This window comes from Oreochromis aureus, linkage group 3, assembly GCF_013358895.1.
Source record: "Oreochromis aureus strain Israel breed Guangdong linkage group 3, ZZ_aureus, whole genome shotgun sequence".
NCBI classification, from domain to species: Eukaryota; Metazoa; Chordata; class Actinopteri; order Cichliformes; family Cichlidae; genus Oreochromis; species Oreochromis aureus.
In genome coordinates, this window is record NC_052944.1 from 20,838,173 (window position 1) to 20,864,306 (window position 26,134).

A 26,134-nucleotide genomic window follows, 5' to 3' on the forward strand; every position below is an offset into this window, starting at 1 on the left:
TTGTGGTGATCCTCGGGTTGGGGGATTTGTGTTCATACTCGAGTGCAAAATTAAAACCAATGGAAGATGGACAAGAAAAGTTCAAAGCCATCAGGTGCTCAGTTTAGAAAAAAGAGAAAAGAAGAGGAGGAGAAACGAGCAAAAGATACAGATAAGCAGATGTGTCATTGGATATTGGCAGGTCATCTATCCTGAAAAAATCAGAATCAGAATCAGAACACTTTATTAATCCCTAATGAAAATATGTGGGTTACAGTTGGTCCAAGAAGAAATGGTAAAAATAGTAACAGTAACAGACTAAACTTCAAACAATACATTATGTTACAGATTTTAATATTAATTAGTCATTGTCAATTGTTGATTTGTCCTGTTCTCATTGTATGACGAATTATGATAGCTGTTTGGTAGCCGTTTGCATGCTATGCATACTCTGTCTCTTCATATGTGTGTGTGTTTCTCTGGTGAAATTCATTATGGTTCTGACAACAGTTTTATGTTAATGTACATGCCTTAATATGTTTTATGTGTGTGTGGGGGGGGGCAGAGGGAGTGTTCGCCCAGGGCGCCAGACAGGCTAGGACCGCCACTGTGTGCGAATCATGAATTCATGAATGAATCACTCACTCACTCACTCACCCCCTCCCTTGTAGTGCTGAATCGTAGCATGAACGAATCACTCACTCACTCTGTCTGTGAAGGTTCTCAGTCATCCAGGTCATCGTAGTCTAAGGAGCTTGGAAAGAAAAGCATCTGGACTTCTCTAGGTTGCTTGAAGACTTTTCACCTCTCATCCGAGAAGCTTCTTCAGTTCTAGGGTCAAATGGTGGAGAGTCCCAGATTTAAACCCTGTGGGAGTATCCCCCCAAAGGGGACAAAAGGACCCCCTGATGATCCTCTACCTAATCACATGAGCCAAGGTGTGAAAACGGGTGTGGGTCACAATCAGCCAAGGTTTCAGGTGAGCTCACTGTGAAACCTAGCCCCACCCTATCATGTGATTTCCTAAGGTCAGAATGCCCAGGGTGTCAGTGGGCGTTTCGGCGTCACTCACTCAGGTCGTGTCCAAATTCATGGGCTGCATCCTCCTGAGGACCCGGCCTTCGCGGTCTGCGTGGGCCGGGTCCTCAGAAGGTCGGGTAGGCTGGAAGTAAACAGCCGTGGAATTGGACGGTCTAGCCTTCTGATTAGCGTCACTGCTGTCTCGGTGGAGTTTAATAAACTCGGCCGTTTGCTCCTCGCTATCTAAAATATAACAGGACACTGGCATAAATTCTCGACCATCTCACACTTCTGTTTAATCAGTTCTGTTTGACGTTTATTATGCTGTGTGAAAACCACCCGGGGGATTAATAAAGTTTTATTTTATCTAATCTAATCTAATATCTTTAATCTCAGCCAAACTGATTTACTCACGAACAAATAAAATACTGAAAAAAGCCAAACAATCCTTTTTAGGTTGTCTAAGTGACTTATATATTACATTTAACCTGAGTAGTGAAAGTCCGCGGTGATCTGAAAATGATGTGCCGGGAGTTGTGCCGTTCTCGGCGGCTTCAGTGACCCTCGAGCTCTCGGCTAGCTATCGAGCTGGTGGGTAACAGACGTCTCCGAAAACGTCGAAGCACTTTTGCAAATATGTGATATCTTGATAAACCGAGCAGATATTTGAAGTTTACACAGCTACATTCTCGCCTGAAAATATGTTAAAAGTTTATTTTGTGACCCAGAAAGATTAATAAGAGTAATTTTAAAACTTAGTAGCGGCCGCCATTGCCGGGCTGGGCCGCGCTATGAATTCTGGGATATGGGGGGTGGCCCACCATATCCCAGAATAATAAGAAGGACACACCCGACCCATCCTTCAAATTCGGGGAAAAGGAGGAAGCATTTGTCGGCTGCATTCGGAGGAGTCTACGAATTTGGACAGCCTTCGGTGCGTCGCTGTGACGTAATCGGCCTATAAATGCGTCCTCAGGAGGATGCAGCCCATGAATTTGGACACGACCTCAGTCACTCACCCCCTCCCTCCTGGCTCACAGCTTCTTCTTCTCCTTCTTGGTTGGCAACCAATGTTAAGGCGCATTACCGCCCCCTGGCTCACAGCTCAGTGGACATTTAGATGAGAAAATATATATTTGACACATTTGAGGAAAATACTAATAACATAAAATAAAAATAAATAAAATAAATGTTCCCTTTAGAAATTTAATTCTTTTGCTCTTTTTTGCTCTATAAAAATAGTTGTTTTTCTTTTTCAATCATCTTAGCAGTAGGATATACATGAAAAGAGAAACAAATTAAGTTTGAGTGAAAATGTACATTTTTGCACTCTCTGGGCAACTGACTCAAACTCAATTCAGTAAAAAGAATCGAATTTACCATCACTACTCAGCTGCCAATGTACGAATTACATATTCAGGGTTTCAAGAAACATGTCTCCTCAGTTGAGCAAAAATGTACAACAAGCAACATATAATGGGTGAATATGAATAATTTTTTTATTTCAGCAAATGTGAAATTCAACTTGGGAAAGATTACAATAGCAGTGAGCATGTACAATTACACAGATTTTACTGGCCAGAGTAAACAAACGTTCTCAATTATATTATATGCCCAACACACTACCAAAACTAAAACAATCTTGATTCTACATATTGAACTAAACTACATGAGCATAGGAACTTAGAAATTCTTGAAATGCTGTAGGGGGGGAAAAAGCAACCTATATATTTTTATTTTTACCTCATACTGTAGAAACAGTCAGGTTTTCTTATTAATTGTATCATCTCAAAATCATACCAAATATATCATATTCAATCAACCAACAGCCAAAATGGTTACATATTATCCTCTCACAACTTGAGTGGTGACCATCATTGAGCTGGTGAGCTACAGGCCGTTCCTGATCTTCACCTCACGACGCATCTGGCACCAGACACACTCGTAACACCAAATTAATTTACACCAGTCATCACAGCACGAGCCCTGCAGGATGGATAAAAAGAAGAGGAGAAGAGTGAGAAAGAAGATCAGAGCAGAAGTTACTGTGGTTTCATTTGTCATGGTCGTAACTACTGTATCAGCAATCGCACTGGCTTAATAATAAGAGGACCTTTAAGGGTCAGTTTAAGACTATTCAGACATATTTTTAATTATTCAAATCAACACAACTAGAAAAGGAAACAGGGAAGTCCAGATGCTTGTCTGATTTAAAATAATCTCAGTGTTCACTTGGCGAATGTGAACCAACAGTCAAGTTGTAGTTCTTTGACGAGAAAATGCCATCCCACAATTCATAGCAATGGCCCATCGAACTATTTATGTCAATTTTCTATGTTACTAAGTTTTATCAAACTGGCAAAACACACAGTTCATCACAATGAATTCGGCTCATGCCGAATCTTTTCAGTCTCCTGAGAAAGAAGAGGCGCTGCTGCGCTGCTGCGCCTTCTTCACTGTTTTGTTTGTGTGTACCGACCACGTGAGATCCTCGGCCAGATGTACACCAAGGAAGCGGAAGCTGCTCACTCTCTCCACAGCAGCGCCGTTGATGGTGATGGGGTGTGTACTTCTCTGCCTCCGAAGTCCACTATCAACTCCTTTGTCTTTGCGACGTTGAGGGTGAGATGGTTGTCTTGACACCAGTGGGTCAGGGCGCTGACCTCCTCCCTGTAGGCCGTCTCATCACCGTTGGTGATAAGACCCACCACTGTAGTGTCATCCGCAAACTTCACAATGATGTTGGAGTTTCTAGTGGCCGTGCAGTCGTAGGTGTAGAGTGTGTACAGGAGAGGGCTCAGTACACACCCCTGTGGAGCACCAGTGTGATGGGGGATGAGGTGGTGCTGCCCAGCCTGACTACTTGGCGTCTGTCAGTCAGGAAGTTAAGGATCCAGCTGCAGAGTGAGCTGCTCAGTCCTAGATCCTGCAGTTTCCTGTCCAGCTTCGAGGGAACGATGGTGTTGAATGCTGAGCTGTAATCTACAAACAGCATTCTCACATACGTGTCTCTCTTCTCCAGGTGTGACAGGGCAGTATGTAGTGTCAGGGCTATGGCATCATCAGTGGACCTGTTGTGGCGGTATGCGAATTGTAGAGGGTCCAGTGAGTTGGGTAGCGCAGAGCAAACGAAGTCCCTGACCAGCTTCTCGAAGCATTTGCTCACGATGGGGGTCAGGGCTACAGGTCGCCAGTCGTTCAATGAGGAGATGGTGGAGGATTTGGGTACAGGGACGATGGTGGCCATTTTGAAGCAGGCTGGGACTACAGACAGAGAGAGGAAAGGTTGAAGATGTGTGTAAACACTCCAGCCAGCTGAGCGCGCATGACTTGAGGACGCGCGGCGAATCCCGTCCGGACCAGTAGCTGCGGCGCGTTCACCTTCCTGAAGCACTTCCGCACATCCTCCTCAGACACAGTGTGCGCACTGACGTCATCCGGGGTGCGCACACTGTCCGGTCTCATGGTGTTCGCTGTGTCGAATCTAGCGTAGAATACGTTTAGATCCTCACACAGAGAGGCCGTGGTCTGCGGTGTGCTGGTTTTCCCTCTAAAGTCTGCGATCGTGTTTAGTCCCTGCCACATACTCCGAGGGTTGTCAAACTGTTGCTCCACCCTGTCCCTGTATTCACGTTTGGCTGCTTTGATCGTCTTCCGGAGTTGGTAATGTGCATGTTTGTAGTCCGATGTGTTCGTGGAGGCAAAAGCGGAGCTCCGTGCCGCCAGTGCCGTGCGAACATCTCCGTTAATCCAGGGTTTTTGATTTGGGAAGGATTTAACTGTTCTGGATGGGACGACATCTTCCACGCATTTCCTGATATATCCGCAGACTGAGTCCGTGTACTCATCAATGTCATTAGCAGCCACGTGAAACATTTCCCAGTCCGCGTGATCAAAACAGTCCCGCAGCGTAGACTCCGATTGGTCCGACCACCGGTGCACCGCCCTCAGGGTTGGAGCTTCCTGTTTCAGCTTCTGGCTGTAGGCGGGCAGGAGCAGGATGGAGCAGTGATCTGATTGGCCGAATGGGGCGCGGGGGAGGGCTTTGTATGCATCCTGGAAAGGGGTGTAGCAGTGGTCAAGTAGCCGGTCTCCACGAGTGTTGAAATGGATGTGTTGGTGGAGTTTTGGTGAAACTTTCTTCAGGTTTCCTTTGTTAAAGTCCCCGGTCGTGATAAACGCCGCCTCTAGATGTGCGGTTTCCTCACTGCTGATCACGCTGTACAGTTCCCTGAGTGCTCGGTCAGTGTCGGCTTGTGGGGGAATGTAAACAGCCGTAATAATCACTGCTGTAAATTCCCTCGGTAGCCAGAATGGCCGGCACTTAATCATCAGGTACTCCAGGTCCGGTGAGCAGAAGGATTTGACCGGGTACACGTTCGCACCAGCTGTTGTTGATCATGAAACACACACCACCGCCTCTGCTTTTCCCAGTAAGATCCTGTGACCTGTCCGCGCGGTGCACAGAGAACCCCGGTAGTTGTATTGCAGAGTCCGGTACCTTGTCCGATAGCCAGGTTTCTGTGAGGCAGATCACACAGCAGTCCCGCATCTCTCGCTGGAATGAGATCCATGCCCGAAGCTCGCACAGCTCGTTCTCCAGAGACTGCACATTAGCCAGTAATAAACTGGGTAGCGGTGGTCTGTTAGTGCGCTGTCTCAGGCGAACCAGAATGCCAGATCTTCTCCCTATGCGTCGGCGTTTGCAGCCTCCGCGGGCCCAGAACAAAGGCGTCTCAGGTGAGATGAATGGGGGGTCTGCAAACGGAGGGTCCGTGTTGCAAAACTTGAACTCCGGAAAGTGATGAGAAAGTCCGTCGTTTATGTCCAGTAAAGTTTGTCGGTTGTACACAAGGAGACATGTGCTACTCGTGAAAAAACAAAGGAAAAGTAAAATTAAACACAAAAAACAGCTGTTGCTTGGGGGAGCTCGCGACGAGGCTGCCATACTCGGCGCCATCTTGATATGCAGGAAGCGGTGCCTGAGGAAAGCGGGAAGGATCATCAAGGACTCCAGTCACCCCAGTCATAAACTCTTCAGACTACTTCCATCAGGAAGGAGGTTCTGCAGCATCCGGTCCCGAACCAGCAGACTGAGAGACAGCTTTTTCCATCAGGCCATCAGACTGCTGAACACTTCATAGACACCTCACCCACATTCAACAACATTGTGCACTCCACACTGTATATAAATGCCACTTGTTTTGCACATGTCTCAACTACCAACCTCTGTATATTTTATATATTTTATTTTATTGTTTAATCTATTTAATTTGTAAAATATGTATACACACATACACACACACACACACACACGTAAAAAAACAAAAAAACAAAAACATATTTAGTATACACATCCAGTAATGCATACACTCTTATATTGTACATATATTTCTTACATTCAGATTTAGCCATTCTTATATTTTGCTTGTTTTACGTTATTGTATTTTTGCACAACTCTGTTGCTTGTGAAGCTCGCATGTACTGTACCAGTGTACCTACACATGTGACGTGACAATAAAAGTAATTTGATTTGATTTGATTTGATTTGAATAACTCATAATGTTTTAAATGAATTCTGATTGAAAAAGGGGTGTATTTACAAAAAAAAAAATCACAAAAAACCCTGTAAAGATGAAAATATGATTCTTATATGTGTGCTGCGTATATTCAACACCTCCAACCTCTCCTTCAAGGTCAATAAATGGAGTGGATGGTCCAAGTGATAATATTGCTATACAGGGCTATTTATTAAAATTATGTTTCTCATTGTCATTGCTCCTATTGACAGGATGTAGGCATATAGGGAACAACATATGCCCACACAGCAAAATTGGTATGGCCCGGATCTGGCCCACACAATGTGCTTACACATGGCCCACATACCGCAAAGAATCACGGCCCATTGGTGGCCCAGATCTGGTTTGCCAGAGGTGGCCCACGCATGGGCCAGCACAAGGCCAGTTGCAGACACACTGCAGGCCCTGTGCTGGCCCAGAACAGTTTCAGCTCTCGCCCCAGATGTCAGCCTAATGTGTACCTTAATCAAGCCATGTAATAACAACATGTGCCGGAACATAGTAGTACAAAATAACATGACGAAACTCTGTTCAGACATCAAATGGACTGATTCTTATATAGCCTTTTTCTTCTTTCCCAGATTACTCAAAGTGCTCTATATAACATGCCACAGTCACCCAATCACACACTTTCTCTAAACTGAGTGCTTCCTAACTACATTGATACACATTCACACGCTTGACATGCAGACTGGAGGAGCCAGAGATCAAACCACTAACCTTCCGATCAGTTGGTAAACATGAGTAAACCCTCACTGGGTTTTGGATAAAGTGTACACTCATAAACCTGTGAAACCTGCATTTGAAACGTTGGCTACCATAGCAGTATATTATTGCAACATGGCATTTTGGTCTTCGGACATTCACCCTGCCAAGACACCAGTCAGTCAGAAGTGCCAGCTTGATGCTGGATCCGGGGAAGACCTGTTTTCGATTAGCCTGGGCCACATAAACCAAACCACAATCAGGCCAGATGTATCATGCCATCACATAAACAGTGCTATCTATGCCAGGCCCTGCCCATATCTGGATGACATTCCACTTACCAGTGTTGGGGAGTAACGGAATACATGTACCGCCATTACGTATTTAAAATACAAAATATGAGTAACTGTATTCCATTACAGTTACCGTTTAAAAGGGTGGTATTCAGAATACAGTTACTTTGTTGAAATAAATGGATTACATGGCGGTCTTTTCCTGTTTCATATGTTAGGCTATGCCCTCTCTATTTTTGGTAATTCCACGGCGGTGGAAACCCAAACAAAACACGCATTAAGAGGCTCTTTTGCCTGGGTCTCAATCTCGTGGCCCATGTCACCCCCCTAGTTGCATAATGACGTGAAGAAATATTTTCAAAAGTTATTCAAAAAATGATTTACTATGAAGGCAATAGGCAGAGTGTTACAGGCATAGCCATAAAGAATGTAGCCTCATGGCCAGTGTAGTCCGTGCTGCGGGGAGAATGGACTGCCATACCCGTTATGTGTCTGTGAACGCGAGGGAGGGAGAAAAAAGACAGTCAAAAAGTACGAGTTGTCACCGACCAGAAACGGGAGATGGAAGCATGTAAATATAATAATAACCACTGCAGCCAAAAAGAGTGCTTGACGACCCCAGTTGTAAGTAAGCTATTAAGGCTCGATTGTACAATGTGTTCCTGTTTTCCTCTGAAAGAATAAGTTCCGTTGGAGCAGTCGTTCAACAGCTCTCTCGGTCTCTCGCTAGCAAAGTTGACCCAGACAACAAAGTAAAGCTAGTTTTCAGCTATGAGCCCGACACGGAACCCGACATATTAGCCAGAGGTCCCTTTACGGTTCGGAGCCACGGACCTATTTTATATATGGGCAGAATAGTTTTCTATACGAGATCGCTGCTAAAAGTGCAGCCTTACTAAATGTCCACCCTACTGTTACTCATTTTATATTAAGACTTAAAAATCAAGTCGGTGTTGGTATGGCGAGTAACCTTCAGTAATAGTAATAAATTACACAGAAATAGTATATTCATGTAGTGGTAAAAAGCATGATAATATATTAAGTAATCCAAAGTATTCAGAATACGTTACTCTCAATGAGTAACGGAACGGAACACGTTACAAAATACATTTTGGGGCATGTATTCTGTAATCTGTAGTGGAATACATTTTAAAAGTAAACTTCCCAACAGTGCCACTTACCATGCCAGAAGTCAGCCAGCAGTGCCGGATTGACACCAGAACCAGGCCAGACCTGTCTGCTATGTGGGTGGACACTGTTAATATCATGGTGGACCTATGACTTCTTTTAGAATTTCAAATAGGTTTAAATTTTCATAATATTTTACTTATTACTGTTTGGCAATATTTAGGAAATGATACTTCTATATGGAGACTCAAAGTATCCAAAATAATTTACATCCAAATGTCATGTCACATGTTATCTCTGACCTTATCTCTATATTGCACATATATGTTTCTTTCAAGTTTCAAGTGTATCCTAAAATATGTCATTTTACTGCAATATATGCAATATATACATATATATATATATATACATATATATAATTCCCCGATTGCCCCTGCGGGCGGTCTGTCCTTTAAGCTTGGGTCCTCTACCAGAGGCCTGGGAGCTTGAGGGTCCTGTACAGCATCTTAGCTGTTCCTAGGACAGCGCTGTTCTGGACAGAGATCTCCGATGTTGTTCCTGTGATCTGCTTGAGCCGCTCGCCTAGCTTAGGAGTCACCGCACCTAGTGCTCCGATTACCACTGTGATCACTGTTACCCAAAGGATCTTAGCTCGGTCATTCTCCACCGCCCTAGGTGCGTCTCCCTTTTTTTCCAGGCCGTATCCGGCACAGATGTTTCTGTATACTATGCCGGCCACTTGGTTATGGTACTCCATGTATGCCTTGCCTGCTAGCATCTTGCACCCTGCTATTATGTGCTGGATTGTCTCAGGGGCATCTTTACACAGCCTGCACCTGGGGTCTTGCCTGGTGTGGTAGACCCCAGCCTCTTGTGCTCAGAGCTTGTTCTTGTACTACCATGATTAGTGCCTCTGTGTTGTCTTTCAGTCCAGCTTTGTCCAGCCATTGGTAGGATTTCTGGATATCAGCCACCTTCGCTACCTGCCGGTGGTACATACCGTTTAGGGGCCTGTCCTTCCATGATGGTTCCTCCTCTTCCTCCTCTTTCTACGGTTTCTGCTGCCCGAGGTATTCACTGAGCACACGGTCAGTTGGCCATCTTCTTAAAGTATTCGTGGATGTTCGTTGTGTCATCCTGGACTGTGGTGCTGACACTCACCAGTCCCCGGCCTCCATCCTTCCGCTTAGCGTACAGCCTCAGGGTGCTGGACTTGGGGTGAAACCCTCCATATATGGTCAGGAGCTTTCTTGTCTTGATGTCAGTGGCTTCTATCTCCTCCTTTGGCCAGCTTATTATCCTAGCAGGGTACCTGGTCATGGGCAAGGCGTAGGTGTCGATAGCCCGGATCTTGTTCTTACCATTCAGCTGACTCCTCAGGACTTGTCTTACTCTCTGCAGGTACTTGGTGGTTGCAGCTTTCCTAGCGCCCTCTTCATGGTTCCCATTTGCCTGCAGAAGGCTGGTTCACTGGAGAACAGCTGGTTTACTCTCCTGCCTTTGACCTCTTCGGTGTACTTCCTCAAGCGGCTGGCCGAGGCTGTGAGTCATTGCTTGGCAGTTTCCAAAGCCTCAGGGATGGACAGCTTGCTATACTTCTTAGGCACCTTCTTTGTCGCACCTTTCTGCAGCTCCGATATTTGGCTAACCTCCCTCTGTGCTACTTTGATCTTGGCCTCTAGTCTCCTTATCCATGGAGGGTACTGCTCCTTGTGGCTGTTCAACTTGTAGCCAAACATCTCACTGATCACTGCTGCCGAAGTGTAGATCAGCTTGTTAGTCTCGGTAATGGTGGCTGTAGGTATCATCCGTAGCGCTGCATTTACATCATCTAGCAGATCTGAGGGTACTTCAAGTAGTCTTGGTAACCGGCTATGGGGAATCCAGGTTTAAAGCTTAGCCTGTCTTTCAGGTCAGTTCCTCTTTCACTCAACAACCCTTCTTCTATCACACTTAGGCCCAATCTCGGGTGGGGGTGGTGATATCTCCACCCTGACCTGTCATCCTGGCTCCCCCTTGCCGTAGCATTTGTGTTGTACCTCGTCAATCTCTAGCTTTGAGAGCAATCCCTTCTTTCGAATGTTGGAACACTGAGCTACTAGTTGTTTCGCCGTCAATGTGGATGTTGGGCATCGAAGATTCCATAGGTCCCTCATCCTATTCATGTAACCCCTTCTGCCAAGGTTACTTGCGTAGTAGCATTCCAACAACGCCCTATTTTCATCTCTTGCCCACCGATGCTTTAAGAGTGCCTCTTTTTTATGTTGATTTTTGTAGGATTTTTCCCCAAAGGTTATCTTTTTTAAAAAAAATGATTTTACATTAAATAGTTTCCCTCCCACCCAGCCTTACAGGGATGCCGTAGCGCTCTCTGATCGACTGGCGGAGCAACAAGGACACCATGTAGCATTGGTCAAAGAATGGGATGCAGTAACACCAGCCGTGCTTGTCGGCTGTATCACACTTCATGCAGGGGAAACACCAAAGGCCACAGCAACCTTGACGGAAGAGAATAAAATATGTAAAGACAGAAGTTTATTTCCCTTTTCAATAAGTTCTCCTTCAACAACTGGCTTGTGCATTCTGTGTTTTATATGCTGACTTCAGCCCTAACTTCAGATGGTCAGATACTCAAGACCCTCTGAATAAAAGTCTGATGAGACAGTTAATACAAAAATCACTACTGTTTGTAGAGTTTTCTAGATTAACTTACAAGTTTCCATATCACTGAAGCAATCAAAGAGTCCAGTGCTCCACTCCCCATGGTTTAGATTTGTGGTGGTGACCGTCACTACCTGGGTGGGCTGCTGGTAGACGGCCATTTCTGGAGGAAAGAAGGTAGGAATGGAGACACATTGAAGGGTTATAGTGGTTGTTGCTCCTGTGTACGGAGAATGGTAAAAGGACTGGTTCTTATGTAGCACTTTTCTACTCTATCTGAGCACTCAAAGCGCTTTACACAACTGGTTCATTCACACAAGCACTTTTCTAAGTTTAGTGCTATCTAACTAACATTTATACACACATTCACACTCCGACGGATGCATCTGAGGTTATCTGGCCAAAGGATATTTGGACTGTACATGAAGACTGGAGCAGACTAGGATCGGACCACCCACCTTCCGGTTAGTAGGTGACCTGCTCTGCCACCTGCTCTACCACCCCCAATTAGTAGAATATGAAAAAGATAATAGCTGGTTTGAAACATTACTGTGCACATTGTAGATTTTTTTTTTTTTTTTTTTTTTTACAAATAATAGTCTCCCGGTTTGTGTACATCACTACAAAGACCCTTGACACTAAAATTATCTTTTAAAACTCATAAATGTGATAAAACACAGTTTATAAACAGCATTCACAACACATTTCAAACAAATAACTTTTATACAGTCATTGTTTTAAACAGATCGAAATCACAAACTGTTTGTAACACATCCAAAATAATGCTGAGGATTCAAGACACACTACATCAAAAACTTATGAAGAGTGTTCATGGCATGTACTGTACCATTATTTTCGATGTTATTTGCTTGGTTTTGAGCACTGAGCAAAAGGCCCAGGAACCGTTGTTGAGTAAACAACAACTTCTAGCATCAGTAATGTAAAACTTTATCTTTACAACACTCACTTATTTCAAGAATCCTTCAATTTTTCCATGCTTGGGAACAACAGAGGTTGTGAACTAGCTTGTGACCAAAAATTATATGGAAACATGAAATGTTTTAGCCAGACTTTACATATGTCTATAGCATCCTTAAAAGGTTGATGTGTTTCAATAACATAGGGGCTAACATGTTTGCCAGGCCTTCTGGGCTGTAACTCGGAGGAAACTGTTAAGGTTCAAAAATATAGGGAAGGAAACACAGGAGGAATGCAAGTAACCACACTGGTCCAAAGGGTAAAGACGATGATTTTAATGAAATGACACGCGTGGGAGAATGAGCGGACTCTGTAAGCAGACAGCCCCACAATCTCATCCTCCTAACATCAAAATACAGTTTTATATGCATCAGAGTATATTTAGTGACGCCCCCTCATTGCGTCATCACATACATCAGCTTCAAAACCACAAATGTTCTATTTGACAACTTAAGGCACAATTAAAAGTACATTGGCTTCCATCTTCTCCCGGTGGTTTCCGTAAAGCCAGCTCAGCTCTGCGCATCGTGCATCTACTGCTTCATCAGTCAACTTTCACCTACACCCTAACAGTGTGTGTGTGTATGTGTGTCTGTGCGTACACGTGCGAGGGCGCGTGCATGCTGTGTACTGCGTACGTGTCATGACCTCTCACTATTTGTCTGTCTGTGTGTGCACAGAGTGTGCATCTGCTCTCTGCACCTTAGTTGACCTCAACTTAGGCAACCAGGCTAAGGCCATCCTGTGTGTAATGATCTTGACTTCTATGTAAAATATATAACAACTGTTTCAGTCTACCCCAACTACTTAAGGCTTAATCCGCAATAAATGCATAATAAACACCCTTGCACTTAACTTGCACTCACTCTGCTTTCGGTTTCACTTCTGCAAAAGCTGCAACTTCAAAGACATAACTTCCTGTCTCATTTTGGCACAAAGTGTATTTTCCTGTCTCTGCCCTCTACACAGAGATCATAAAAGCATTAATAACATTTAAATTATAGATTCAACTCAACCGTTTAAAATGGTTCTTCTTTGGACCTGTAATAAAGGCTAATATAATACCAATATGTTTGAACATCTGAATGCATCTAGGAAAGCAACATCACTATTAACATGAAATGTTAATGATGATTATAAAAATAGCAGCAAATAATAGCAGTAAAATATTTCTATTCCTGACACTTCCCCTTTTGACCTCTGGATAACATCCAGAGGTCACCAAAACAACGAAAAGCATGACCGAAACTAATAATTCACGGAGTAGATCCTAGTCTAAGACTAGATTCACCTTAACTGTAATGGATAAAAACCTTCTCCCTACTATGCTCTAACTTACTCTGTTTCCTCAATTGTTCTCTTCATTCAAAAGCATAAACCTAATTATGTTTTGACTTTCTGACTTTTGTTCCTATATAATCTTAAACATTACTCATCTCAATCTACAGCTTTTTAACAGTCTTACAGCACTGCTGTCATATGTTTCCTGTTGTTCACTCTATTCAACATCCTGTACTGTCACAGCTCTGGCCTAAAATCACCTTTCACAAGAACATCATCATAAACACTTATTCTACACAAGGATCAAAGAAAAAACAACCATTTTAATCAACTAAGTTTAAGCATATAATCAATTACTCCTAAATAACTTTCATCATAGCTAAAAGCTCCCTAGGAACAACTTCTGTGTGTTGACACTAACTTCATTGTAACACTCACAGTTCCTGTGTTATAACCTGTTTTAATATATCATTTTATTTCATTTTACTACTCTTAATGTAATGGTACATTCTAATTATATTTTATCAGTCTTAACCAAAATACATAAGCTTTCCCCCCTTTGGACCTGGTTTAAAGCAAAAACTTGATCCCTTCAACAAGTATTTGTTATTCTGTAACTGCATTTTATATAAGAGGACTAATTTAGAACTGCATGTGTTATCTCCATATTTTACATGTCACACAGTTTAGTTACAAACGAAACTCCTATTCAGTTAAATGCTAAATGGATTTCAGGCCTTTTGCCTGGAATCAATACTGTCAGGTCTTAATGAGCTCTATATGTCTGTAAGCGTGTGCAATCCTTCAAAACTCAGGTCATTCTCACAGTAGATTGGCTAATCATAACGTTAACCAAAAGTCTGTGACCCTCAAGAGACGACTCTCTGAGCCACAACTCCGTCAAAGGCACAAAAATGCAATGTGTATGAAAAAATCATTTCTACATATATAATCTCCAATATTATTCATTTGAGTCCGCGAGACTTTTAACATCCTCATAAAAGCTCTCCTCTACCCTAAAAATAAATCTATTTACTATCTGTTTCTAAAGCCTACATTCTAACAACATTCTAACATTATGTCACTGTGACAACTTATCCTAAAAATCAAAAAGAAATCACACATTTTCTACTCATAAAATCTTCACTATTTTCCCCCAAAGCATATCCTTTATTCCCACAGTTTCCCCTTTAAGTTTGGTGTACAACTTCTTATGAACACCGCAATTTATCCTCTAAACAGAATTCAGTTCATTTTACTCCTTTCTTTAGAATTAACAATCTCTGCCTCAGTTTTACCATATCTAAATTATCAAACAACCCCAATAGTTATAAAATCATACTAAAACCCCTTTCAAATTAAACAAATTAAATCTTAAACCCCTCTCTTTTTTGACACATCTCATGTGGCAAAAAACTCAACATGCTTCACCCAAGCTTAGGAAATTAAAAGGGAAAAAAGGTTAGTCATATCATTTCTCAGGACAGCTCAGCAATTCTCCTCTCCGGTGTTTTGCTCCAGCCCTGAAAACCTGTGTTTAAGGAACAAAATCAATTTAATCATCATGTCAAATCTTCTCCAACTCGTTGCTCCATTGAACTCTGGATCCTTGGAACTTCCTGGAAACAAAACCTGTACTTTACATTTCATACTCTCCCTCTATGATCCAGTCTGCGTCATGACAAAAACAAACTTAAACAAAACAGTTATTAATCATGAGTTACCTCAGTTAATGGTAACTTGAATCTCATCAAACAATGTTCCCCTTTTAGCATTTTGCATTCTCCCAACAATATAATGTAATCCCATAATCTAACCCCAGTAAAAAGAAATTTTCTCCAAACATACATCAGCAACCCAAAATCAGCATCCCCTTTCTTTTCCTCACATAGTAAATTTGTCCACATTTATTCATCCCCACCTTAGTCTAGTCACTCGCATTCACTCAAATGCATTCACACATGATATTCTTTGCTGATCTGCAGCCTTCCGCGCACGTCATCAGATGCTCCACATCAGCAAAATGAGCTCAATCATTTGTTTTATTTCGTTTTCCTTTTTAGGAAAATAGTTCTCTATACTTTTGACTGGATTGAATCGATACAATCCATTTTTAGACAGAGACTTGCCGCCAATCAGTCTCTGATTGTAATCAATTATAATTCTGTAATGCCCACCTGATTTTCGTACTTGGTAATTTTGTCAACGCCGTCCGTTCACTGTCTTCCAGGCCTGCTTAAAACAAAAATGAAAAAAGAGAGCTGATTATTAGCTCATCAAAGTACAAAACAAAATCACCTGACAGGTTTTTTCCTGAGTGCACTACTACAAAAAATTTTTGGGGCCCCTCTCAGACATATCCATGTCTTAATCAAACACCCTCTCTGGAAATAAAACAACAGCCTCAAAAATCTGAAACAATCTTAAATTTCACCCATTCAACACACTAAAACCTCGTCAAAAGATCAAAGACCGTTTTCATTCAGCACAAGATAAAAACCAATTTCAACCACATATCATCCTTAAATTATAAATTTCCTGTCCAAATCTGCCCCTCTGAACAGACCTGACCACCGTAATCAAATATCCTGATACTTTACCATTATATTTCGCCAAATACTCTTCAACAGCCACTGCTCTCTCTTGAACTGAACTGAAAGCCTCCGACACACACACACGCAGGAAGTGTCTCTGCTCCAGCTAATTTGCATAAACCCACAGCTCAACAGCCAACTTAACAAGAGGAATACATGTTTAAACCTTATCACATTATTGAATTATTTTCATTTTCTTTCTATACTAATCACTTACTTTGATAAATCAGTGCAAGAGCACTCCTAAGTAATCACTCCTCTTTTGTTTTGTTTTTTTTTTCCATAACTCACTCCCTTGTCATACAGCTTCGCTTGAGTTATTCCACAACAACTCTATTTTGTCCAAGTGTGTTTTAAGTGTATTTTCTTCAACATTCACACCATTTTAACCCTCATGAAATTAGCAGGCTGATTTAATTACATATGTTTGTGTTCTTAGCCAAGTTTTAATCACTATCTATGCATTACTCTTCATGAGCTTATCTCTGTAAGGTTAGTGCATTTTCTGTTTGTATGTGTGGTTTTTATAAATGTTTCTTTATGATCTTTGTGATCTTGTAAATGTTTCTTTTGCAGTGTTTCAAACTCCTTTTGACGGGGTGTATTTTCTCTCTCTGGTTCATCACTGGTCCTTGTTAATGACATTTCCCCTCCGCCTGTGCCCAGTGGCCTTACCTGTTAAATCCGTCTCCTCCAGTGACTCCAAGGTCACTCCGGGACTTAGGTTCAAGCAATCGTGACTGCGCCTTGCCTTAGGTTGTCCCAGGGTTTTGAGGTGGGATCTTACCCGTCATGGGCTGTCCAGCCTTCCATGCCCGCCTACTACAGGAGCCAACTGGGCAAGGGTGTTATCAGGCCTAGGGAACACACTGGTTCTGGAAATTAAAGGAGTGTAAACTGCTTTCTTTATTAAACTTTCCAACAATAATTTCACATGTAACAGTTTGTGTACGTGCGTTTTCAATTCATTAATGTAATTGTTAGTTCCTGTATTTATTTCTCTCGGTCTGTCTCTTTTCTAAAACCTGTAATTAATATAATTTTATTACTTTATTACTTTTTCTTAAAACATGCATTCGCTTCATCTTCTTAGAATTTAACTCTGTCTATTTCTCTGGGTGCTCCCCTGACATCATCAGTCACACACACACACACCTTCCTCTCACACACACTTTTAAATAGAGCTCTTCCAAACATCAGGACAACTAACACTTCTCCACGCACAGGACCATTCTTTAGATCAGTTTTATAGCATCAGTCACCCAATCTCAGTAGAAACATTAGGTGGCTGAGAGTGAGGAGACATGAGGGGATGGTGACTAATTAGCACAGAGGAATGGACTCAAACATTCAGACTTGACACAAAGACAGAAAGGTTTCTGTCTTAACCTTAACCTGGGCACAACATGCAAACACAGAGATAAGACTGGGACATAAAAAAACACATAAGGGAACTAACATCATCATCTGAAGAGCTCATCTCATCCTCCTAACATCAAAATACAGTTTTATATGCATCAGAGTATATTTAGTGACGCCCCCTCATTGCGTCATCACATACATCAGCTTCAAAACCACAAATGTTCTATTTGACAACTTAAGGCACAATTAAAAGTACATTGGCTTCCATCTTCTCCCGGTGGTTTCCGTAAGCCAGCTCAGCTCTCGCATCGTGCATCTACTGCTTCATCAGTCAACTTTCACCTACACCCCAACAGTGTGTGTGTGTATGTGTGTCTGTGCGTGCATGCGAGGCGCGCATGCATGCTGTGTACTGCGTACGTGTCATGACCTCTCACTATTTGTCTGTCTGTGCGTGCACAGAGTGTGCATCTGCTCTCTGCACCTTAGTTGACCTCAACTTAGGCAACCAGGCTAAGGCCATCCTGTGTGTAATGATCTTGACTTCTATGTAAAATATATAACAACTGTTTCAGTCTACCCCAACTACTTAAGGCTTAATCCGCAATAAATGCATAATAAACACCCTTGCACTTAACTTGCACTCACTCTGCTTTCGGTTTCACTTCTGCAAAAGCTGCAACTTCAAAGACATAACTTCCTGTCTCATTTTGGCACAAAGTGTATTTTCCTGTCTCTGCCCTCTACACAGAGATCATAAAAGCATTAATAACATTTAAATTATAGATTCAACTCAACCGTTTAAAATGGTTCTTCTTTGGACCTGTAATAAAGGCTAATATAATACCAATATGTTTGAACATCTGAATGCATCTAGGAAAGCAACATCACTATTAACATGAAATGTTAATGATGATTATAAAAATAGCAGCAAATAATAGCAGTAAAATATTTCTATTCCTGACAAAACACACCACAAGATGTCTGATGTAAAAAATCTTTGAAAAAAACAAAAATGTTGTTATTAACATCACAGAAATTGTGTACTACTGAGAGTAGTGCATTATATATATACATACATAAAACCCATCAACTAACATTTACCCACCTCTGAACTAATGCAGATTAGTGTATGACAAAATAGTCGTTGAAATGAGTTTAAACGGCTCAAATGTTACTTCCTTTATCCTTGCTGTGCTAACAGCAGTGATAATTATCACACATCCAGATCATGTTTTTCTTGAAGAAATATACATTTTTACATTTTTATTGTAAGTTTTTACATTTTTCCTTTAACTAACTCACATCAGCTTACTGATGAAACTAACTATATACCAGCCAGTATCATAAGTTCACAAAGAACTGACTGTGTTTAAGATGTTCATTATTATAAAAGGTTTTTCTTACCTTTCCTCTGGTTCTGTAAGCTTTGAAGATGAGAGTAAGAACAAGAGGAATATATACCTGTAAATTGTGAGGGAAGTAGTGGGTGGGCTGAGGTTTTGATTTGGAACATTTTGTGGCTTTTAAAAAAAACTGTTCTACAAATATCTTGAACAGTCAGAGACCAACATCAGTCTAAGAGCTGATGTGGAGAGCTTAACAATGTTCTTTAAAAAAACAGTTCATGCACACTTGTTTAGGCTGAAACAAAAAGTTGAACTCGCAAACTCGAGTGAAGCAACTCTGAGGAGTTCTGAAGTTTTAGTTGCAATAAGAATTTGTAAGAAGACAGTCACAGGGAAAGCCAGAGCAGGATGTCACATAGCAAGGAGGTGAGGTAGAATCTGGAACTGAGACAGATCTTAACCCCCAAATTAACACAAAAACTTCTTTCAAACTTGAGAAATGAACTGATGAATTCAAACAATGAGTGAGACAGAAGAAACCTCAATTTTCCACTCTCTTACTAGGCCACTCAGGTTATTCTGGGCTGGAAAGAGAGAGGTTATACTTCTCTAGCCATGGGTATCCCAGAATGACAGGTGTCTTAGGGGCTGCAAAAATGAGAAAGATGAGAGTCTCTCTGTGATTACCTGAAACTACTAGGTGGGTGGTCCTGGTTTGGTAGGTGATGGTGCCGAACACAGTAGCCGGAATGGGAGTGGTTAACAGTTGCAGAGGTAGCTTTACCTGCTCAGTGACAGAGCTTATTAGAGCCTGGAGTGGAAAAGAATGTTGTGCAGCGTAAATGGTGACAGACAAATGGAAAGTACAGATTGAATAGCGAAGCCCACTAGTATCCCCAACCTTACTGGTAGGTGGACTCTTTTGGCCATACCGGGTAAGTTGTGAGGAAATGCGCTTCAGAACCAATGTAGTTGTCATCTACATTGGTTCTGAAGTTACTTGACGCAGAGAGTACTGCACACCAGAACAGGAAGTGCCTTGTGAAAGTGGAAAAGTCCAGGGAAACCAACTGATCTTTCATTTGGTCATTTAATGTTTGCAGAAATGTTCCTTGCAGTGCATTATCTGGCCAACTTGTCACGAAATCTGCACCAATGTTATTAACTTGCCTTAGATTTAGTAATCACTTAATTAAATAACCTCAAATACTGATCCAATCTCTCTCTCTCTCCCTCTCTCTATGCACACACACAAACAAACAAACAAACAAACAAACACACACACACACACACACACACACACACACACACACACACACACACACACACACACACACACACACACACACACATATACGTGTTTTCGTGAAATATCAGGACCTATGACAAAAATGTGACAAATGGGAACGTGCCTTTCTGAAGGTCCTAGAGGCATGGGAATCACACAAAGTTTGACCCATGCTTCCAGGAACACGCCCATCTGTTGAGATTTTGGCTAGGGTGAAATTTTGGTCAAACCTGAATTTAATGCTACTTGTGAGGACACTGTCAGGTTTATGTGACTTATGAGTACCATAAGGTCACACACTGATATTTCATGTTTAGGTGAATTGTGAAGCCCATGGAAACACATAATTTTCAAGTATATATGACTTATAAGGACCAGGTAAGGGTAGGTTCTGTATTTTTAAGCTTGGCTCCTTTTGAGATTACAATATAATAGGCATGGATGCACAATAGTAATGCTCACCAGTCGGGTAACTTCTGACAGAAATATCAGACATTTATGTGTTAATAAAACAGTAAATATGAGCTGTGTAGAGACTTAAAAAAGACATAGGTCAAATGTGGTCAGTCTACTTTTTAAGTCTTAATATTGTAATGCATTAATTCATTTTGTAGTGAATGTTCATGTCAATAAAAACGTGGAACATTATCTGCCTTTCTTATCATTTAATTGAAAAAAGCACCCAGCATAAACCACAGATTTATGAGTAAGAACAATGCAATACAGAAAACTACAATATTGACATAACTGTGGAAGCAACAAAGTATCTCTCTTGGTTGTTTCTTTTTTTCCTTGCATCTTTCTTTTAATGCAATGATCCTGTTGTGGATGTAGTACTTTATGGCAACCCAGTCTCTGCCTTCTGAGCTGCCGGCTCTGCTTGGAAGCAGCAGTCACATTCCTTTTACCTGGTACTTTGCAGCAACCTTTACTTCATCATTTGTCCACTTGCTTCTCACCTTCCCAGCTGTCATAAATGGAAACAAAAGAAAATATCTTAATGTGAATGCAAGAAAAGATAGAAAATATTCTAGTTTATAGTTTATAATGTGAATACAAAATGTTCTTAAACCTTGCTTTCTACTGGAGCACTTTAAAGGAGCAATGTAACACAAACTAGAGTTGTTGGTTCTACCAATTGAGAAAGGCTACAAAAACACATTCATGTCCTTCACAGCTTAAAACAATATGAGGACAATGTAACACAAAAACACAAAAATATCAAATTTAGTAGGAATAAATATCAAGCTGATGCTTTAAAGGGAAAGTTAGAACTAACAAATGGTACGCCAAATTTCTTTCTCCTAAGATCTTCACAAAGAAGTAAAGCTAATGTTGATTTTGGGAAACTTTGACTCAAACTGATTGTTTTAATACAATCAAAGTGCATTTAATTTATGCACTAGGCCCAACTGACACATAAACTTGATTACTAAATACAAAAACATGATGTGTAACCTGTTGGAAGAATGAAGTGGGTATGTCACTCACCAATTGGTCTGTATGAGGCTGAGACAGGACCTCAGCACTTGGTGTCTCAACAAAAGACAACAATATAACGTCAGAAACATTCTCTAGTATAAATCCCGACTAGATGATCAACTACAGATCATATTTGTAGCAGTGAACATTATTCACAGAAGGATCCGACTTCCTTATACAAGATTCTATAGAAACTTAACACTGTACAGTTCTGCTACCAACAATATGAGGACAGTGTAACACACACTAGAGTTGTTGGTCCAACCACATGAGGAAGGCAACTGAAACACACTCATGTCCTTCACAGCTTAAAACAATATGAGGACATTGTAACACACACTACAATCACTGGTCCTACCATATGAGGACTTCTTCTTAAACACACTCATGTCCTTCACAGCTTAAAACAATATGAGGACAGTGTAACACACACACTACACTCACTGGTCCTACCACATGAGGACTTCTACTTAAACACACTCATGTCCTTCACAGCTTAAAACAATATGAGGACATGACGACTGAACACATGTAGAGTTCATGTTCCTGACTTCTAACTTCTCCTGCTGTTGTCAATAAAAGCTCTAAACCCAACACTGATGTAAAGCCATCTATTTCCCCAGAAATTAAATCATGTAAACTGATCAGCGGGAGGTTAAATGGACAAAAACATGTGTAAAAGGACAAAAATATCAAATGTAGTCAGAATAAAGATCAAGCTGATGCTTTAAGGGTAAGTTTGGACTAACAAATGGTATAGACCAGGGTGCCCAATCCCAGTCCTCGAGAGCTACTGCCCTGCAGCTTTTAGATGCGTCCTTGTTCGAGCACACCTGAATCAAATGAATGGCTCGTTATCAGGCCTTTGCCAGACTTGATGGCATGCCGAATTGGTAATCCAACTATTTGATTCAGCTGTGTTGGAGTAGGGATGCATCTAAAAGCTGCAGGACAGTAGCTCTCGAGGACTGGGATTGGGCACCCTGGTATAGACAATTACTTTCTCCTAATGCTAATGTTGATTTTGGTTAACTTTGACTGAAACTGATTGTTTTAATACAATTAAAGTACATTTCATTTATGCACTAGGCCCATCTGACACATATACTTGATACCAAATACAAAAATATGATGTGTAACCTGTTGGAAGAATGAAGTGGGTAAGTCACTCACCGATTGGTCTGTATGAGGCTGAGACAGGACCTCAGCACTTGGTGTCTGCAACAAAAGACAACAATATAACGTCAGAAACATTCTCTAGTATAAATCCCGACTAGATGATCAACTACAGATCATATTTGTAGCAGTGAACATTATTACAGAAGGATCCGACTTCCTTATACCAGATTCTAAAGAAACTTAACACTGTACAGTTCTGCTACCAACAATATGAGGACAGTGTAACACACACTAGAGTTGTTGGTCCAACCACATGAAGAAGGCAACTGAAACACACTCATGTCCTTCACAGCTTAAAACAATATGAGGACAGTGTAACACACACTACAATCACTGGTCCTACCATATGAGGACTTCTACTTAAACACACTCATGTCCTTCACAGCTTAAAACAATATGAGGACATTGTAACACACACTACAATCACTGGTCCTACCATATGAGGACTTCTTCTTAAACACACTCATGTCCTTCACAGCTTAAAACAATATGAGGACATGACGACTGAACACATGTAGAGTTCATGTTCCTGACTTCTAACTTCTCCTGCTGTTGTCAATAAAAGCTCTAAACCCAACACTGATGTAAAGCCATCTATTTCCCCAGAAATTAAATCATGTAAACTGATCGGCGGGAGGTTAAATGGACAAAAACGTGTAAAAGGACAAAAATATCAAATGTAGTCAGAATAAAGATCAAGCTGATGCTTTAAGGAAAGTTTGGACTAACAAATGGTATAGACAATTGCTTTCTCCTAATACTAATGTTGATTTTGGGAAACTTTTCCTCAAACTGATTGTATTAAAACAATCAAAGTGCATTTCATTTATGCACTAGGCCCAACTGGCACATATACTTGATACCAAATACAAAAACATGATGTGTAACCTGTTGGAAGAATGAAGTGGGTATGTCACTCACCGATTGGTCTGTATGAGGCTGAGACAGGACCTCAGCACTTGGTGTCTGCAACAAAAGACAACAATATAACGTCAGAAACATTCTCTAGGATAAATCCCGACTAGATAATTAACTACAGATCATATTTGTAGCAGTGAACATTATTACAGAAGGATCTGACTTCCTTATACCAGATTCTAAAGAAACTTAACACTGTACAGTTCTGCTACCAACAATATGAGGACAGTGTAACACACACTAGAGTTGTTGGTCCAACCACATGAAGAAGGCAACTGAAACACACTCATGTCCTTCACAGCTTAAAACAATATGAGGACAGTGTAACACACACTACAATCACTGGTCCTACCATATGAGGACTTCTACTTAAACACACTCATGTCCTTCACAGCTTAAAACAATATGAGGACATGACGACTGAACACATGTAGAGTTCATGTTCCTGACTTCTAACTTCTCCTGCTGTTGTCAATAAAAGCTCTAAACCCAACACTGATGTAAAGCCATCTATTTCCCCAGAAATTAAATCATGTAAACTGATCAGCGGGAGGTTAAATGGACAAAAACATGTGTAAAAGGACAAAAATATCAAATGTAGTCAGAATAAAGATCACGCTGATGCTTTAAGGGAAAGTTTGGACTAACAAATGGTATAGACAATTACTTTCTCCTAATGCTAATGTTGATTTTGGTTAACTTTGACTGAAACTGATTGTTTTAATACAATCAAAGTGCATTTCATTTATGCACTAGGCCCAACTGGCACATATACTTGATACCAAATACAAAAACATGATGTGTAACCTGTTGGAAGAATGAAGTGGGTAAGTCACTCACCAATTGGTCTGTATGAGGCTGAGACAGGACCTCAGCACTTGGTGTCTGCAACAAAAGACAACAATATAACGTCAGAAACATTCTCTAGGATAAATCCCGACTAGATAATTAACTACAGATCATATTTGTAGCAGTGAACATTATTACAGAAGGATCCGACTTCCTTATACCAGATTCTAAAGAAACTTAACACTGTACAGTTCTGCTACCAACAATATGAGGACAGTGTAACACACACTAGAGTTGTTGGTCCAACCACATGAAGAAGGCAACTGAAACACACTCATGTCCTTCACAGCTTAAAACAATATGAGGACATGACGACTGAACACATGTAGAGTTCATGTTCCTGACTTCTAACTTCTCCTGCTGTTGTCAATAAAAGCTCTAAACCCAACACTGATGTAAAGCCATCTATTTCCCCAGAAATTAAATCATGTAAACTGATCAGCAGGAGGTTAAATGGACAAAAACATGTGTAAAAGGACAAAAATATCAAATGTAGTCAGAATAAAGATCACGCTGATGCTTTAAGGAAAGTTTGGACTAACAAATGGTATAGACAATTACTTTCTCCTAATGCTAATGTTGATTTTGGTTAACTTTGACTGAAACTGATTGTTTTAATACAATTAAAGTGCATTTCATTTATGCACTAGGCCCATCTGACACATATACTTGATACCAAATACAAAAACATGATGTGTAACCTGTTGGAAGAATGAAGTGGGTAAGTCACTCACCGATTGGTCTGTATGAGGCTGAGACAGGACCTCAGCACTTGGTGTCTGCAACAAAAGACAATATAACGTCAGAAACATTCTCTAGTATAAATCCCGACTAGATGATCAACTACAGATCATATTTGTAGCAGTGAACATTATTCACAGAAGGATCTGACTTCCTTATACCAGATTCTATAGAAACTTAACACTGTACAGTTCTGCTACACACAATATGAGGACAGTGTAACACACACTAGAGTTGTTGGTCCAACCACATGAAGAAGGCAACTGAAACACACTCATGTCCTTCACAGCTTAAAACAATATGAGGACATGACGACTGAACACATGTAGAGTTCATGTTCCTGACTTCTAACTTCTCCTGCTGTTGTCAATAAAAGCTCTAAACCCAACACTGATGTAAAGCCATCTATTTCCCCAGAAATTAAATCATGTAAACTGATCAGCGGGAGGTTAAATGGACAAAAACATGTGTAAAAGGACAAAAATATCAAATGTAGTCAGAATAAAGATCACGCTGATGCTTAAAGGGAAAGTTTGGACTAACAAATGGTATAGACAATTACTTTCTCCTAATGCTAATGTTGATTTTGGTTAACTTTGACTGAAACTGATTGTTTTAATACAATTAAAGTGCATTTAATTTATGCACTAGGCCCATCTGACACATATACTTGATACCAAATACAAAAACATGATGTGTAACCTGTTGGAAGAATGAAGTGGGTAAGTCACTCACCGATTGGTCTGTA

At 41.0% G+C, this 26,134-nt stretch overlaps 1 protein-coding gene and 1 long non-coding RNA gene across 4 annotated transcripts; both read right to left on the reverse strand.

The window, feature by feature from the left end:
• Positions 1-2,482: 2,482 nt before the first annotated feature.
• Positions 2,483-20,217, reverse strand: LOC116310368 (cornifelin-like). Of its 3 annotated transcripts, none has more exons than XR_005610294.1 (5): positions 19,617-20,217; positions 15,802-15,856; positions 11,418-11,528; positions 11,057-11,202; positions 2,483-2,985 (listed from the first exon to the last, which is right to left on the reverse strand). XR_005610294.1 is itself a non-coding variant. In XM_039607056.1 (5 exons), exons 1-5 carry the CDS (start codon positions 20,009-20,011, stop codon positions 2,890-2,892), a joined length of 627 nt encoding a protein of 208 aa, XP_039462990.1. In that variant the 5' UTR covers positions 20,012-20,217; the 3' UTR covers positions 2,483-2,889. The 3 variants fall into 3 exon arrangements, 2 of the variants coding, with proteins under 2 accessions (XP_039462990.1, XP_039462984.1); XM_039607056.1 differs by lacking the exon at positions 15,802-15,856 and having other exon boundaries at positions 19,617-19,740; positions 19,862-20,217; XM_039607050.1 differs by lacking the exon at positions 15,802-15,856.
• A 691-nt stretch (positions 20,218-20,908) lies between these two features.
• Positions 20,909-26,134, reverse strand: LOC120435423. The gene is made up of 3 exons (XR_005609722.1): positions 26,122-26,134; positions 24,637-24,681; positions 20,909-21,184 (listed from the first exon to the last, which is right to left on the reverse strand). It is a non-coding gene; the product is annotated as an uncharacterized LOC120435423 (long non-coding RNA).

Excerpts from the sequence above, each read along its gene's own strand:
- LOC116310368 (XM_039607050.1), bottom strand. The coding sequence starts at position 19,908 with ATGACAACTACATTGGTTCTGAAGCGCATTTCCTCACAACTTACCCGG. Across the intron at positions 11,529-19,616 it reads CACCCACCTAGTAGTTTCAG|AAATGGCCGTCTACCAGCAG; the intron begins GTAATCACAGAG and ends TCTTTCCTCCAG. Across the intron at positions 2,986-11,056 it reads GAGAGCGCTACGGCATCCCT|GGCTCGTGCTGTGATGACTG; the intron begins GTAAGGCTGGGT and ends TCCATCCTGCAG.